The sequence below is a fragment of the Macaca fascicularis genome, chromosome 5 (genome assembly GCF_037993035.2).
Source record: "Macaca fascicularis isolate 582-1 chromosome 5, T2T-MFA8v1.1".
In the NCBI taxonomy this organism is placed as follows: Eukaryota; Metazoa; Chordata; class Mammalia; order Primates; family Cercopithecidae; genus Macaca; species Macaca fascicularis.
In genome coordinates, this window is record NC_088379.1 from 188236577 (window position 1) to 188254114 (window position 17538).

The 17538-nt window shown below is 41.6% G+C and overlaps 1 protein-coding gene across 2 annotated transcripts; it reads left to right on the top strand.

Annotated features, from left to right (window-relative positions):
- The first annotated feature begins 1183 nt into the window (after positions 1 to 1183).
- CDKN2AIP (CDKN2A interacting protein) lies at positions 1184 to 4752 on the top strand. Of its 2 annotated transcripts, none has more exons than XM_005556376.5 (3): positions 1184 to 1626; positions 2097 to 2227; positions 2643 to 4752. In XM_005556376.5, exons 1-3 carry the CDS (start codon positions 1355 to 1357, stop codon positions 3980 to 3982), a joined length of 1743 nt encoding a protein of 580 aa, XP_005556433.1. In that variant the 5' UTR covers positions 1184 to 1354; the 3' UTR covers positions 3983 to 4752. The 2 variants fall into 2 exon arrangements, with proteins under 2 accessions (XP_005556433.1, XP_015306545.2); XM_015451059.4 differs by having other exon boundaries at positions 2097 to 2196.
- Positions 4753 to 17538: the final 12786 nt, after the last annotated feature.

Below are 17538 nucleotides of genomic sequence, written 5' to 3' on the forward strand. Positions count from 1 at the left end.
ATACAATAGCTGTATTTTGTTCCAGCATGCGCATAAATTACACAGTTAACCTTATCTGACCTTACCTAAAGCGACCTTTTTTGCTTGATTATTCTGATTCATGCATTTTTACATCAGTCTACATTTAGTGAAAGAAAAAATTCATAATTTATATCATTTAACGTATTAATCTTAAAAGTGCATGTATACCTGGAATGGAAAACGTAATAAGCAAGCTAGCAGTTAGAGTACTTAACTGTGGGAAACGTAAAGTGGAAAAAAATATATAGAAGGAAAATATAGCTCTAACAGGGAGAGGTTTGGGGCCCCATAGATAAATAGGCACATTTCCACTCCACCTCCGGACATCTGCCGGTTGGTGGTAAAGTGGCTGATTTTAGGAAATTCTAGAGACAGAACGTTGTCGGGGTGGTGGTGTGCTATTGACCAAAACAGGAAGGCAATGCCTGGATTAACTAGAGACCTAAGAAACTGCGGGAACAAGCGCAATCGCTGCGGGGCCAGGACTAGCTTCGAAGGCAGCAAGCCTCACAGCAACACGGAGCCGGGTCCTCGTGTGACCTTGGTATGTAAGGAGACCGGCACCCTCATCCTCTTGACGGCGCCGAGACTCCGACGGCCTCGGAACGCTTCGCTCGGGCACACTGAAAGCAGCGCGAGACACACTTCCCGACATTCTATAAACTTGGAGGCCGGCTTTTGTTTGTTTTGGCCCCGCTCACACACACACGCGTCTCAGAGCCGGGACCATAGGCCCCGCGGCTGCTGGCGGCTCAAGGTCCCCCGGGACGCCGCCCTGGAGGACTTTGCCCGCCGCGCCCGGCTGCCTCCCTTGCCGGGCCCTGCCCCTCTCGCCTCTGCTCCCGGCGCCGCAGCTGACCCGGCGCAGGAGGAGGGCGACAGCAGTGCGTGGCGTCACAAAGCGAGGCCAGAACGCCTGGGGTTCCGCCGCGACTCGGTCGTCCCGGGGCAGCCCGACTTGAAATCCGCCCTCACAGGGAGTGAGACGCCCGACGCCCGCTCGCCCCACCCTCGGGGTCCCCTCTGTGCCCTGACCTGGACGCAGCGTCGCGGCGGCCCCGGCGCCGCAAAGCGTCCTGGGAGCGCCGGCTCGCGCCGGAAGAACGCGAGGGCGCGCGGCGGCGGCGAGGTTATAAAAGGGAAGAAGCCGGCGGCGGGCGGAAGTGGGCGGTTCGGCTGCTCCGGGAGCTGTTGTTTGGTCTTTGGGCCTCTGGAGGGGCGTTATCTGGAGGGCCGCCGGTGCAGGCCGCAGTGACAGGGCTGCTCTCCCGGCGCTCCGTGCCAGTCTCCCGTTGCAGCTGTGCTCGCGGCCTCCGCGGCCTGCAGGCCCAACATGGCGCAGGAGGTGTCAGAGTACCTGAGCCAGAACCCGCGGGTGGCCGCCTGGGTGGAGGCGCTGCGCTGCGACGGCGAGACTGACAAACACTGGCGCCACCGCCGGGATTTTTTGCTCCGCAACGCCGGGGACCTGGCCCCCGCTGGCGGCGCTGCCTCCGCTAGCACGGATGAAGCTGCCGACACCGAGAGCGGGACCCGAAACCGGCAGCTGCAGCAGCTCATCTCCTTTTCCATGGCCTGGGCGAACCACGTCTTCCTCGGGTGCCGGTGAGTGAGGCAGCGTCCCTAACCAGCACGCCCCGTTTTGTCTGCCACCTGCAGACCGGCGCTCGGCGCCCTCCGCGGGACCGGCCTCGGCGGGGAGGGGAAGTTGTGAAGCGCGGGAATCTGCCGGCCCGGCTGCCCTCTAAGGGTGAGAAGGGTGTCGCTGCGAGGAGCCGACATGATTCCCGGACGTCTGTGTGCCCCGTGGTGTGGGGGGAGCTGCTGGTAGGGTTGCTGGTGTTAGGGGCAATGCTTTTGGGGACGGGTGCTAGATTTAAGGTTAGTGAGGAGGTACCCTGCCTCGTAGACCCTGGGGCACTTGTTTATGGAGGTCCAGGAAACAGTTCTTGGCGGTTGGTCCACTTTCTTGATTGCAGCCAGGAAATGCAGTTCCTGTGGCCTGTTTTTTGCAAAGCACAAATAGGACCTTAGAAAAAACACTTTTTTAAAAATGGCTTTTTCTTCTTTTTCAGATACCCTCAAAAAGTTATGGATAAAATACTTAGTATGGCTGAAGGCATCAAAGTGACAGATGCTCCAACCTATACAACAAGAGACGAACTGGTTGCCAAGGTGAAGAAAAGAGGGATATCGAGTAGCAATGGTTAGCAGATCATAGATGTGAACATACATAGGAGTTTAGAGCATAAGTTTGATATAATTAGGAATTATCGTTATTAATTTTTTTAACAAGCCAGAATTTTTATGTTATCAATAAGTAATAAAGTTGGAATGTTAAACCTAAACTATGTATCTGTGTCTTTAGGCTTTGAATTTGATAGTTTGACTGCTTTAGATATTGAAGTGTCCACTGTTGTCTGATGCTGTTTTTTTTTTAAATATTAGACATTCATGATGTTATTCAACACTGTTTTAAGAAATTAATGACTCCACACTTTTTAAAGAAACGATTAGTCTTGAAATATTTTCACTTTGTGCCTTTATTTTAATGTGTATTTGTCTCACCCGTTTTATACGAGGTATTCTTAGTCATGTATCTATGTTTTTCTTCTTTTTAGAAGGGGTAGAAGAGCCATCCAAAAAACGAGTTATAGAAGGGAAAAACAGTTCTGCAGTTGAGCAAGATCATGCAAAAACTTCTGCCAAGACAGAACGTGCATCAGCTCAGCAGGAAAACAGTTCAGCGGGTACAGGGGCGGCCATCAAATCAGAGAGTGGGAACTCAGCTTGGAGCGCTGGCATCTCCAGTCAGAATAGCTCTACAAGTGATGGAGATCGATCTGTCTCCAGCCAAAGCAGCAGCAGCGTTTCCTCTCAGGTAACAACGGCAGGATCTGGGAAAGCTTCTGAAGCAGAAGCTCCAGATAAACACGGTTCTGCATCATTTGTTTCCTTGCTGAAATCCAGTGTGAATAGTCACATGACCCAATCCACTGATTCTAGACAACAAGGTGGATCACCTAAAAAGAGTGCTTTGGAAGGCTCTTCAGCCTCAGCTTCTCAAAGCAGCTCAGAGATCGAGGTGCCCTTGTTGGGCTCCTCAGGAAGCTCAGAAGTAGAATTGCCACTGTTGTCTTCCAAACCTAGTTCAGAGACAGTTTCAAGTGGGTTAACTTCCAAAACTAGTTCAGAGGCAAGTGTTTCATCATCAGTTGCTAAAAACAGTTCCTCATCAGGCACATCCTTACTGACCCCCAAGAGCAGCTCTTCAACAAATACATCGCTGCTAACTTCCAAAAGCACTTCCCAGGTGGCTGCGTCACTTCTAGCTTCCAAGAGCAGCTCCCAGACCAGTGGCTCACTGGTTTCCAAAAGCACTTCCTTAGCAAGTGTGTCCCAGTTGGCTTCTAAGAGTAGTTCTCAGACCAGCACCTCACAGCTGCCTTCTAAAAGTACTTCACAGTCAAGTGAGAGTGCTGTCAAATTCTCTTGCAAGTTAACCAATGAAGATGTGAAACAGAAGCAGCCTTTTTTCAATAGACTGTATAAAACGGTGGCATGGAAGTTGGTAGCTGTTGGTGGCTTTAGTCCCAATGTGAATCATGGAGAGCTTCTAAATGCAGCTATTGAGGCTCTGAAAGCAACACTGGATGTATTTTTTGTCCCACTAAAAGAATTAGCAGATCTGCCTCAAAATAAGAGCTCTCAAGAAAGTATTGTTTGTGAATTGAGGTGCAAGTCTGTGTATTTGGGCACTGGCTGTGGAAAAAGCAAAGAAAATGCAAAAGCAGTTGCATCAAGAGAAGCATTGAAGTTATTTCTCAAGAAAAAGGTGGTGGTAAAAATATGTAAAAGGAAATACAGAGGCAGTGAAATAGAAGATCTAGTACTCCTTGATGAAGAATCGAGGCCTGTAAACTTACCTCCAGCATTAAAACATCCTCAAGAATTACTATAATGTGTCCAAAATATCACTGCATACAATATCTGGTATTTGAAGAGAAAAACTGACTTTTGTACAGCATAAAACACAGGCTTTCACAAATTTTGTATTGCTTTTTTTCCAGTTTTGCAGAAAATTTACATTCTAGTTCTCTTCACACAGTAGAAGTTGTAAATAATTTATGAATGACAGTACACATTAAAAGGTATGCATTAACAGCATATTAGTATGCTGTTTTATTTGCTGAAGAAAATACTGTCTTCTATTTTTAATGATACGTTAGGTACGACGTGTAGTTCGGTAGAGTTCTAAAATTTTTGTACTACTTTCAATTTGGTGAAAACGTATTAAGTTGTCTACCATGTTTTCTTTTCTAGCTTAATAAACCACATCAAAGAAAAGGGACCACAGTATTTGAATGTTTGAAAGTCTGTAAAGCTTAAGGTTTTAAAAATGTTGCCCGTAATGTTGAACATGTCTGTTAAAAAATAAAAGAAAAAATAGTTGCTTCAAACTATTTTTATGAGAAGTTGTAAGCATTTTTTAGATATAAAGCAGTATAAAGTACTTATTGTTATTTTATTCTGAAGTTGTTTAAAATTCACCATGACTTTGACCGCTGCAGATTCTTTAAGCGGGTTAATTTATGTTTTGAGGTGGAATACAATTTACACTTTTTCTTAAAGACATGAATGTGGGTTTCTATATTAAGCATATTTTGTGACTACTATTAACAGATTGATTTGTTTAGATATTAAATGCTTTAAGCTATTTTACCTTTTCAAGAAGTTGTGTTTTTTTTCTCCAAGTCAGAACCAATTCCTGCAAATAGGCTTCCCACGACTTGTCATTATAAATTAGACAGCCAGGTAATTGTGTGATATACATCTTTATTTTATTTTTTTACAGCAACTTCCTGAGCCAGAATAGCTGCAAAGCAATTCCCTTCAATTTTCAAATCTAGAACTGGATGGTTTTTGTGTTTACGAATCTTTTAGAATCCTGGAAAGAACAGAGAGCCATGTTCAGCTCTTGATAATGAGCCTATTCAATTTAACTACATTCGTTAGTAATGAAGTGGAATTTTGTTTTTGTCTTAGGTGATTCTGCCTGTGTTTGTCATTGTATATTCTGTTTACTTTGCTTCAAACTGGCCCCAAGATGTTATTTTTGTGGTTTCTAGCTTTCTAGATTCTATTTTTAGATACTGCACATTGAGCAATAATGGTGATAATACACAGAGAAAACAAAGACCTTTCATGGGCCAATCGTGTTGGAATAGGAAAATTGAACGTAAGCTTAATTTAAGTATGTAGCAGTTACTCCTATTTTGTATTCTAGTAATAAAAACGATACTTTTTTTATGCTTGAATTACATAATCAGATGTTTTTATTTTACCATATAACCTTTAAAAATGATTCATTTTTGAGGGTATTTAATTGGATACCAAAGCTAAAATCTATATACTGTAGTGGGTTGCTTTTATAGATTGCAGGACACAATAACATGAATGTATTGTGAAAGCACTTTTAGTTACCTCACTTTCCTCAGTCTTGGAATGTGTATTTTGTGGGATAATGATTATCAGAAAAGCAAAAATTACAAAGAACAAATAAATTTAATATATCTAATTAGGTGGTTTGGTAATTTCGTAAATTGGCTTGTTTCAAGTTAATATGAAGGTTATTGAAAATATTTTATAGTGACCTTTGATGTGGAGGAAGTTGTTTAGTGTACATTTATGATAATCCTATTTAAAACCCTAGAAAAATACTCTTGGTTAATAACATTTAAAGAATCCTGATTTAAGGGAAATGCATATTTTAGAATTCTGTTACTGAGAGTGATTCCTGGCTCTGCCTTTTACTAGACATGTAAGCTCTGGGAATTTAACCTTTTAACCTTACTTCATCTGAAATAGGACTAATAGCTGTCTCATAGAGCATGACTGTTAGATGAGATGATATATTTAAAGTGCCCAGCATGGTGCAGATATCCCATGGTTTACTTATGTATTCTCATTTCCTCTTACGAGGAGCTCTTCTCATTTGGCCTACTTTTCAGATGGAGAAACCTACACAAAGTAATTTGGTCAAATAATTCAAGGCCATATCTGATTTCAAAAGCCAAGCTCAAGTATGTTGTATTGCCTCTTATCATTGTCACTTCTCTATATGCTGAAATTTCTGAAAATCCCCCCAGAACGTGATTTTCTACCAGATTAAGTGACTGCATCTTTCTAAAGCCTCCTTGAAATGAGTCACTTCAGAGGCTCTTCTATTATTAATGCTTCTAATACTTGCATATCTTGAATATCCTCAACTAGTGAATCATCCCATATGGATGCAGTTGAACTTTGTAAAAAGGCCATACACACACCAAGAAATCTGCACATAAAACCCCCCAAAACCAAAAAACCAAACACACCTGCCTACAATAATGTATAATCAAGTTTAGTGAATAAAGTTGGTTACCAAGATGGGATATACTATTTTTTTCAGATGAGTGAGGTGAGACAGTTTCCTGAGACATCGAGATTTTTCTTGATGCTAAAATGAGAATTTTTTTTTTAATGGTAAAGTTAGTTGACTTTGAAGAATGATATTGTCATAAGTTTTTGACCTAAATTCTTGGAACCTGTCACTGCTGTCATTGGCTAGGATAATTGTCATAGGGATATGTGTAACTTTAAGGACTTTGATACGTATTATCAAGAGCCTGCTCCAATTTGAATTGTTTTCTTTGGTACAGATTTTTCCTTGCTGTTTAGATTTTTGAGTAACAACAGTGAGAAAGTAACAAAAGCAAGCAGCAATTGGGAACCAGGTCAGTCCTACAGGGATTGTGTTACTACTTTGCGGGCTTTGTCCTCAAAAATTGTGCTAAAGTCCTATATTGACCTGCTTTCTAGACATTGGTTATCCATTCCTGCATGATTTTTGAATAATATTTTCTGTGATTGATGAATAAATTATTTCACTTTCTACTAGAACAGAATGTTCAAGTTGAATGAAGGGTTGTCAAGCCATTTATTGTCCAACTACTCCTCCCCAAGAAAAATATCAATCATATTTCTTTGGCGTCCCTGCATACAGCTTAGTTGCTATCCAGTTAGAACCATTTCTTACTATCAACTTTAATATCTCTCGATTTTTCTCCTTTTTTTTTTTGAGACGGAGGGAGTCTTGCTCTGTCGCCCAGGCTGGATTGCAGTGGCATGATCTCAGCTCACTGCAACCTCAGCCTCCTGGGTCAAGCGATTCTTCTGCTTCAGCTTCCTGAGTAGCTGGTATTATAGGTGCGTGCCACTGCACCCGGCTAATTTTTTCACATTTTTAGTAGAGACGGGGTTTCACCATGTTGGTCAGGTTGGTCTTGAACTCCTGATCTCGTGATCTGCCCTGCCTCAGCCACCCAAATTGCTGGGATTACAGGCATGAGCCACCGTGCCCGGCCGATTTTTTTCCTTTAAAGAAAGGAAAGTCATTATCTGAAAATTATTAGTTTTTAAAGTTCTTTTTCTGTTCCTTTGGTAGTCATCTAGCAAGAAAAATAGTAGCCAAGGCCGCAAACTAAATTAACTTTAACTTTGAAGGGAAAAAAGAAAAGTAATGGCTAGGCCGGGCACAGTGGCTCACGCCTGTAATCCCAGCACTTTGGGAGGCCGAAGCAGGCGGATCACCTGAAGTCAGGAGTTTGAGACCAGCCTGGCCAAAATGGTGAAACCTTGTCTCTAAACTACAACATTAGCCAGGCGTGGTGGTGCGTGCCTGTAATCCCAGCTACTTGGGAGGCTGAGACAGGAGAATTGCTTGAACCTGGGAGGTGGAGGTTGCAGTGAGCCATGGTTGTGCCACTGCACTCTATCCTGGGTGACAGAGTGAGACTCCGTGTCAAAAAAAAAAAAAAAAAAAAAAACTAAACACAAAAGGTTGGATACAGGACATTTTTAGTAAAAACTAGAAATTTCATATGTCAATACTGAAGAAGCAATCAAATACTTTGTGACTGAAACCTGATTGAATAGAATCAGAATCCTTGGAGGTCTTAGGAAGCAGCCAAACTAAACAATATAAGCAGTAAATACACTAAAGACTACCATTTTATTGACGTCTGATGTTATGTGCCATGTATATAACTTGAAAAGGAATCTAGAGACAAATGTACAGAAAGGTGATTTGGAAGGAAATCACCTAGTGATGTCCTTATACTGTTTTCAGTGTACCAGGGCTTAGACACTTAAAAATGATAAAACCCAAGTTCTGAATATGTGATCAGTGGTTTTCAAACTTTATTTTAGCCCTATTTCTTCAAAGAAAAATGGGGGCATTGTGTATGTAAAACAGAGAACTACTTTGGTCAAAGGAGGGTGGCCACACCCCACAACTGAATTATATGTTTGGTTCTTAATTTTTTTTCTTTTCTTTTCTTTTTTTTTTTTTTTTTTTTTGAGAGATCTCGTTCTGTTGCCCAGGCTGGAGTGCAGTGGTTCACTGCAACCTCTGCCTCCCAGGTTCAAGTGATTCTCCTGCCTTGGCCTCCTGAGTAGCTGGGATTACAGGTGCAAACCACCACACCCAGCTAATTTTTGTATTTTTAGTAGAAATGGGGTTTCACCATCTAGGCCAGACTGGTCTCAAACTCCTGACCTCAGGTTATCCACCCGCCTGAGCCTCCCAAAGTGTTGGGATTATAGGCGTGAGCCACCGCACCTGGCCTCTGTTCTCAGACTCAGTTTCTGAGTTACCTCCTGGACTATGAGCAGAGGGCATGTAGCAACTAGGAGGCTCAGTGTAAACAGCCAGCCTCCTTCTGCAGCAGGTATTAGAGTGGATGTGGGTTGAAGCTGCCAGTTTACTACGAAATTGAATTAATTAGTTTTTTAAAGTAGATGCCATATTAAAATTTACCTGAGTGGGGACTCAGGTCAGGTTTAAGGGATTGTTACATAAATTAACATTTAAGTAATACTAAAAATAGCTGCCTTTTATTTCTTTTAATTGTGAAATACAGTTGCAAAAACCCGTAAAGTCCACCCGTGTAAAGTCCAACAATTACTCAATGCCCATATAATAAATATGTAGGCCAAAAAATAAAACTTTAGCAGCACTTCAGGGACTCAAATCCAGTGTTCTTCTAGAAGACTTGAACAGTGGTTTGGTTCTGATTTGGGGGACTGAATGTAAATGCCAGTGAGATGTGCTGTCCCATGAGCCTCGTTTCCTGTATTCCAGAAAATAGTGAAATTCACACTTTGAGGAAAATTTGAGAAGTTTTTTGTTCAACTATTTAGGAAGCTTCTAAAAAAAGTAAACTTTAAAGAAAACTCAAATGTGATCTGAATCATTAGAACATTTTTCTAGACATTCTATTTGTAGAGTTAAAGGACAATTTACAGAAGCAATGATATAACCAATGCGTCGAGATGCATGATGTATCTTAGGAATGCTGTCTGTTACTCTTCACCATTTGCATATTATTAAATAATTTTCTATACTAGCTAAGGAAAAAATGATTATCATGAAATAAAATCTAACAGAGTTCCCGGGAAGCATTTCTAATGTATCTTACTTACGTGCACTGATAGTGGATCATATATACTTAATGCAGGAGTTTATCATGAATGCTCAACCTGCAGTTTGGAAACCAGTATGGGGTAGAAATATGTGCACCTTTCTGTCTTTGTTTTTTGTTTCAAAATGATATTAAATGTGATTAGCAAGATAAATAAGATGGGGTAAAATAAAGATACTATTTTGAAGGTATTCACTCCACTCCCCTGTAATTTGCATTCTCTAGCAATCATTCTGCCACTATGGTTTTCGTAGGGAAGGATGTCAAGGAGAAGGTTAAAGAGGCAGGCATTGGAGACCTGTGGGTCCTGACCTCTATGACAGTGGTCCCCAAACTTTTTGGTCTTTCAGGGAAGACTATTTTTCCACAGACGTTGGTTAGGGAATGGTTTTGGTATGATTCAAGCACATTACATTTATTGTGCACTTTCTTTTTTTTTTTTTTGAGATGGAGTCTGTTGCCCAGGCTGGAGTGTAGTGGCGCCATCTCAGCTCACTGCAACTTCTGCCCCCCAGATTCAAGCGATTCTCCTGCCTCAACCTCCTGAGTAGCTGGAATTACAGGTGTGAGCCACCATGCCTGGCTAAGTTTTGTATATTTAGTTAGTTTTGTATATTTAGGGTTTCACCATGTTGGTCAGGCTGGTCTTGATTGAACTCCTGACCTCACATTACCTACCTGCCTCGGCCTCACAAAGTGTTGAGATTACAGGCGTGAGCCACCACGCCCAGCCTGTACACTTTATTCCTATTATTATTACTTTGCAATATATAATGAAATGATTATACCATTCACCATAATACAGAATCAGTGGAAGCCCTGAGCTTGTTTTCTACAACTAGATGTTCGCATCGGGGGGTGATGGGACACAGTGACAGATCATCAGGCATTAGATTCTCATAAGGAGTGTGCAGTCTAGCTCCCTCACATGCACAGTTCACAATAGGGTTTGTGTTCCTTTCAGAATCTAATGCCACTGCTTATCCGACAGGAGGCGGAGCTCAGGTGGTAATGTGAGCAATGGCGAGCAGCAGTAAAAACAGATGAAGCTTTGCTCACTCACCCGCTGCTCACCTGCTGCTGTGTGGCCCTGTTCTTAACAAGCCACAGACTGGTACCAGAGGCTTGCGGGTTGGGAACCCCCTGCTCTATGGTGTAGCATGAATTTCACCTGTGTCAATATAGCAGCGATGAGCGTGATGACAATTTTCATCCAATGATCCTGCCTCTTTTATCCCCGGCTATAATTAAAGAATGCATCATTTCTTAGGAGGTTTTAAAAGAGCAAAACAGAGGGCTTGAGTTAGAAATACTGAAAGCATCAGGACCTTAAATACAGAGCCACCGATCTCTACACACCAGGGGGAGCCATTCACAAGCAATGTAATAGACATCATTTACTACAATGAGTGGTGCCCCTTGAAGTTGTGGAAGAAGATGGCCCTTTTTGGAATCCCTGTGATTGCTGTATATAGTGAACTTATTTTTAAAACCTTACTTTAAAAAGGAATTTGATTCTGTAGTATGGAAAGAGCTACTAAATAAAAGTTGAAAAAAAATAGTATTAAAGGTCTATGAAGCATTGACAGCACATAAATTCTAAGAAACTCTTCTTGCCGGGCGCGGTGGCTCAAGCCTGTAATCCCAGCACTTTGAGAGGCCGAGACGGGCGGATCACGAGGTCAGGAGATTGAGACCATCCTGGCTAACACGGTGAAACCCCGTCTCTACTAAAAATACAAAAAAATAAGCTGGGCGAGGTGGCGGGCGCCTGTAGTCCCAGCTGCTCAGGAGACTGAGGCAGGAGAATTGCGTGAACCCGGGAGGCGGAGCTTGCAGTGAGCGGAGATCTGGCCACTGCACTCCAGCCTGGGCGACAGAGCGAGACACCATCTCAAAAAAAAAAAAAAAAAAAAAAAAAAAACTCTTCTTGGAAGTAGCATATATGCTAGTTATGTGCTGATGCTGGAGGCACTATTTATACTTGGTCATGAATTACTTTGCTCAACACGTTCTTCTACAGGAGGGATTATTTCAAGACTGTCCTAAAATAAAAGCATATGAGATAATGTAAGGCTACTTGGGTTATATTTGTTTTGTTTCTATTCCCAAACCTTGGGGGAAATTCAGGAACAAGGCAGATGAAGAATTGTGTTGGCGCAGATATGGAATAAAACTTGAATGTCTGCTTTATGTTCTCTCCTACAAATAGATAATGTCCTTTAATTTATCACATCACTTGTTTCTGAACATGTAGTGTAAACCTACCATTTCTTGCCCAATTTCATTTTCATCTATTGCTCCTAGCTTCCCCAAGATAACATGGCCTGAGCCAAGAACATACTTGAATTCAAAGCTATGGGACCAGAACAGAGGTTGGTTAACTTATCTGTCCCTGGGCATTGGACAACAGACCCTTGAACCAGCTAAAGTGCCTATCCTGAGCTGGGCACCTTGACTGCCATCCCCACTGAGACCGTATGACCTGGGTATGGGCGGCTGGGCAGTAGTGGTGGTGGGGAGAATTCCTGAAAGTTCTCATTGCCTCAGGGATGACTTTCCAGAGGGATGTTTTAGCCATAAAAGGAAAAAATGTGCTGGGCAGGCCAAAATAGATGTCCTGTGGAATGACTCAAGGTGAACAAACAGCCTTTGAGACCTCCAATAAGTTCTTGCCATGGTCCACGCTGTATGAAGATGGTCGTGAAAGCCATCCAGCACTCCCAGGTCCTGGAGCACACTCTCCCCCTCCTCAAGGTCTTTCTTCCAGCAAGTTCCCCAAACACTGTGCCTCAGAAAGAAAAATGGTCAGGAGATTTCCCTCAGAAACTCAAACAACTGATCAGAATAGGGTGATGCTGGTGCCCTCCCACAATGGATTTCCTCCCCCTGGTTCCTGTGGTTTTTCATTCTACTGGTCTCCAGGCTGCCATCACATCCAGCCAAAGCAGCTCTTTGCTACCAATGCTGCTAATATGGGCAGCTTTTTCACCAGATGTCTATCGATTAAAACCATTGGTAAGGGCTGCTGAACAATGCCAACAATCTTATCTTACAGTTGACTTGGTCTCTCTTAGTTCCCTACCCTAATTTTTTGGTTACCACTACCTTCCTGGGAAAGCTGTTTCCACTAAGATAACCTCTAATGTTTTGTTCCTTCCAACAGTTAGATGGATGGTCATCACAAAAACAGTACATGCCTTTAAATCTGATATAATCTGTAAAAAGAATAGATCATTCAATCTTCCTTATTCTATCATTAGCAAAAAATTACTTGTGATATCACTTACAGCCAACGGGTGTCACACTGATGAAAATGAAAATTGCTGCCTCCTCAAGAGATGAAAGAGCCAGACTCACAGCATTATGTCCTTTTAGACAAAGTCTATCTCAGGAGAGCCTGGTAGCAGCATAGCTCTTTGGTTTTCTTCCATCCTCCAGGAGAAATCGTTAGTATTCTAGCAACACTGTTTTCAGGAGCTGGCTGGAATACTTAGCAGGCAAAAAACCGGCCACTCTTGGGTGTTCATGAGGCTCACGGTATGTCAGCACGTCATAACTGAGCTCAGGGTGCCTGTCCTAACATCAGGCGTATTCACCCATGTCCTGCAAAATATTTAATCTATCAAAAAATCCCAGAAACCTAAGAGCCTGCGGAGCCCTGAGGTACACGGCAGGCAGTCACATTCTCAGACCCTGTGGGCCACGTTATGAGCCAACAACGTTAGTCTGAAAATTGGGGCCAAACATTACTCCGTGAATTAAAAACGGCAGCAGCAACTTAAAACAGCAATCAGTTCTGTGAAGCAAGGCTCAAAACAGAAGTGTAGTAGCTCAGGGAAGAAAGAATTCGCAACAGGAATATATAAAACGTAGGCTGGAGGGACTCAGGAACTGAGAGGAAGCAGTAAAGTCAGCAAAGAATTGAAAACGAGATTGGAAGAAGCATACGCAGAGAAGATGCTGACGACACAGGAGCAGAGAGTCGAAAGCAAAAAGTGGATCAAAGGAAGTATCAGTTTGGGATTTTAAAATTAGAGCCAAATGATAAAGAAAATAGACAAATGAGATGAAGAGCATAATTGGAGTCTCAAAAAAATAAAGTTCAATTACTGAACAGGACAAATATTTAATAACACTTCAAAAATTTTTATAAAATAAAAAATAGAATCAACATACAAAAAGAGCACACCATATTTCAGGGAAAACTGGCCTATAATACTAAATATTCACATATTATATTTTTTTCAGATGGGGTCTTGCTATATTGCCCATGCTGGTCTTGAAATCCCAGGCTCAAGAGACCCTCCTGCCTTAGTGTCCTGAAAAGCTGGGACTACAGATGCATGCACCATGCCCAGCTCTAAATATTTACATATATCTTAATAAATTATTGGACTTCATTGATTTTAGAAGGGATCCATTGGGTGTCCAGGCAAAAAGATCAAGTAATGTATAAGAAAAAACTCAGGGTAAACTCTTACCTCTTCATAGCAACACGAAGCACCAGAAGACAGAAGAAAAAAATGTGAAGAAGAATTTTATATCCAGGCAAACAATGATTCCAATACAGACACAATTTTTAACACCAAGAACTCAAGGATATTGTCCCATGAACTCTGCATAAGTAAGGAAGTTTTAACCGGCAAAAGCTGACTGGGAAAGTTAGCGCAAAGGGATGGGAAGCAATCATTGACTATTTAACAGTATAACCAAGATGAAAGCAAACTCAGGGATTAAAGTGACAGAAAAGAAAGCAAATTTTATATTTTCTGATAATGTAGAAATGGTATAATAAAAGTTGGGGCAGAAAAGGGAAAGAAGGTAGGTAGAAATAAGTGTGCAAATTTACTCATCTTTAATAGATGAGGTCAGCGTTTACCATTCAACGCTGGCAATTCAAATAATAGAGGGTTTTAGGTTTTTAAAAAACACACTGAAAGGTAAACAATGAGAAAGATAATCAACTAAATTTGGATAGTATTGATATGGTTTGGACGTTTGGCCCCTGCAAATGTTATGTTGAAATGCGATCCCCAGTGTTGGAGGTGGGGCCTAAGTTCACATGACATCTGGTTGTTTAAAAGTGTGGCACTGCCCTCTCTCTCCCTCGTCCCGCTCTCACCATGTGACACACTGACTCCCCTTTGCCTTCTGCCATGATAGCAAGCCTCCTGAGGCCTCCCCAGAAGCAGATGCTGGCACCATGCTTCCTGTGCAGCCTGCAGAACTGTGAGCCGATTAAACCTCTTTTCTTTTCCTTTTCCTTTTCCTTTTTTTTTTTTTTTTTTGAGATGAAGTTTTGCTCTGTTGCCCAGGCTGGAGTGGAGTACTATGATCTCGGCTCACTGCAACCTCTGTCTCCCAGGTTCAAGCCATTCTCCTGCCTCAGCCTCCCGAGTAGCTGGGATTATAGGCGCCCGCAACCATGCCCGGCTAATTTTTGTATTTTTAGTAGAGACGGGGTTTCATCATGTTGGCCAGGCTGGTCTCGAACTCCTGACCTCAGGTGATCCGCCCGCCTCAGCCTTCCAAAGTGCTAGGATGACAGGTGTGAGCCACTACACCTGGCCTTAAACCTCTTTTCTTTATAAATAACCCAGCCTCAGGTATTCCTTTATCACAATGCAAGAATACATAAATAGATACTCTCTAAAGAAGTGAGAGATAATATAAAGTCACACTTATAAGGGTAACCTCTGGGAGGAAAAACCCAAATCTTACTACCTTTCAAAAGAAAAACACACACACAACACAGAAAATAGGTCATACAGCGACATCTTTTAAAAGATGTAAAAAGAGAAAGCACAAAATAAAGTAATAGGACAGAATCAACACCAAATGTATGTGGTTCATCAAAAGTATAAATGAATAAACTTACCTAAAGAAAACAATTTTCGGATTGAATCACAAAGCAAAATACAACTTTATGCTGCATTCAGGGGACACAAAAGTACGCAAAAAGTTTGAAAATGAAAGGATAAGCAAAAACATATCATTAAAAGTAAAAAGTATTAAATGAGGTAACGTGTAGAGTGCTCACAACATTGCCTTGCACCTATTTTAACATGTAGTATTAAAATATTGACCAAAAATAGACAAACTACTCAAAAAGAAAGCAGGAAATGAGCTCTTACTATTAGACAAGGTTAAGTTCAGGTTCAAAAGTAAGAAACAAAACAGAATGGCGCTTCATAATGGCAGAGGACGTAATTCACAATATACATCTAATAGTTACAAACAATTGACATAATTCACAATATGCATCTAATAGTTACAAACAATTAAGCACCAAATAGCAGAGCATTAATATTCAACATTCAAAAGGAAAAATTATAGGAGATACCATAAAAACAGACATCAGTGCATTGATGACTTTCAGTCACCTCTCAAGGTCCATGACAGATCAACTGGACAAAAATCAAGGCTACAGAGGAGCTAGATAATATAGTTAATGAAACAGATCTCAGTTATATATCCAAATATATATCAAATGATGATTGCTGAAAAAAAGGCAACGGTTTGTTTTTACAAGTCCTCATGTAATATTCATAAAAATGAAAATGTATAGACAACAATCTCAATCACAGTGCAACGAAATTAGGAGGTAATAACATCACCCAAAACAAAAACTATCTGCCATCTGGAAACTTTAAAATACTTTCTTAACAGCTCTGGAATTCAAGATGAAATCAGAGACCGCAAAATAGCAAATAAAAATAATAGAAAATATTACGTATTTGTATGTATGGGATATGAAGCTTAGGCTACAAAGTCAAAGCAAAGAAGAAGGAAAATACAAATTAGAAGAATAAAAAATAAATGTAAGGAAAGCAGAAGAAAGAAATGAATAATGACAAAATCATAAGTTCATGAAATAGAACAATTCTTTAAATTCTTAAATTCTTTAAATCCATAGAACTGGAAAATAAATTTGAAATCTTTTTTAAGCAATAATATAGGCGAGGTGCAGTGCCTAATGCCTGTAATCCCAGCACTTTGGGAGGCTGAGGCAGGAGGATTGCCTGAGCCCAGGAATTCAAGACTAGCATGGGCAACATGGCGAGATCCTGTCTCTACAAAATATATTTTAAGAAATTAGCTGGGCATGGTGGCACATGCCTGTAGTCCCAGCTGCTCAGGAGGCTGAGGCAGGAGAATTACTTGAGCCTGGGAAGTTGAGGCTGCAGTGAGCTGTGATTGCTCCACTGTACTCCAGCCTGGGTGACAGAGTGAGACTTTGTCTCAAAACAAAACAAAACATAAAACAGTAAAATGGACAAGCCATTGCTTAACCTAATGAAGGAGAAAAACAAGTATGCAAATAAGTATTTATTGAGGCCGGCTGTGGTGGCTCACGCCTGTAATCCCAGCACTTTGAGAGACCTGAGGTCAGGATTTTGAGACCAGCCTGTCTAACATGGTGAAACCCCATTTCTACTAAAAAAAAAAAAAAAAAAAAAAAAAAAAAAAAAAATTAGCCAGGCACGGTGGCGCATGCCTGTAGTCCCAGCTACTCGGGAGGCTGAGGCAGGAGAATCTCTTGAACCCGGGAGGGGGAGGTTGCAGTGAGCTGAGATCAGCCACTGTGCTCCAACCTGGGAGACAGGGAGAGACTCTGTCTCCAAAAAAAAAATTTATTGATGAGGAAAATAATCACAAATATAGTGGAAATCTCATATAAAAATGAATAAAATTGTTTTCTAGAAAATTATCATTTACCATAATCGACTGGTTTTTTTTTTTTTTTTTTGAGACAAAGTCTTCCTCTGTTGCCCAGGCTGGAGTGCAGTGGCACCATCTCAGCTCACTGCAACCTCCGCCTTCTGGGTTCAAGTGATTCTCCTGGTTCAGCCACCCAAGTAGTTGGTATTATAGGTGTGCGCCACCACGCCTGGCTAATTTTCGTATTTTTAGTAGAGACACGGTTTCACCATGTTGTCCAGGCTAGTCTCGAACTCCTGACCTCAAGTGATATGCCTGCCTCGGCCTCCCA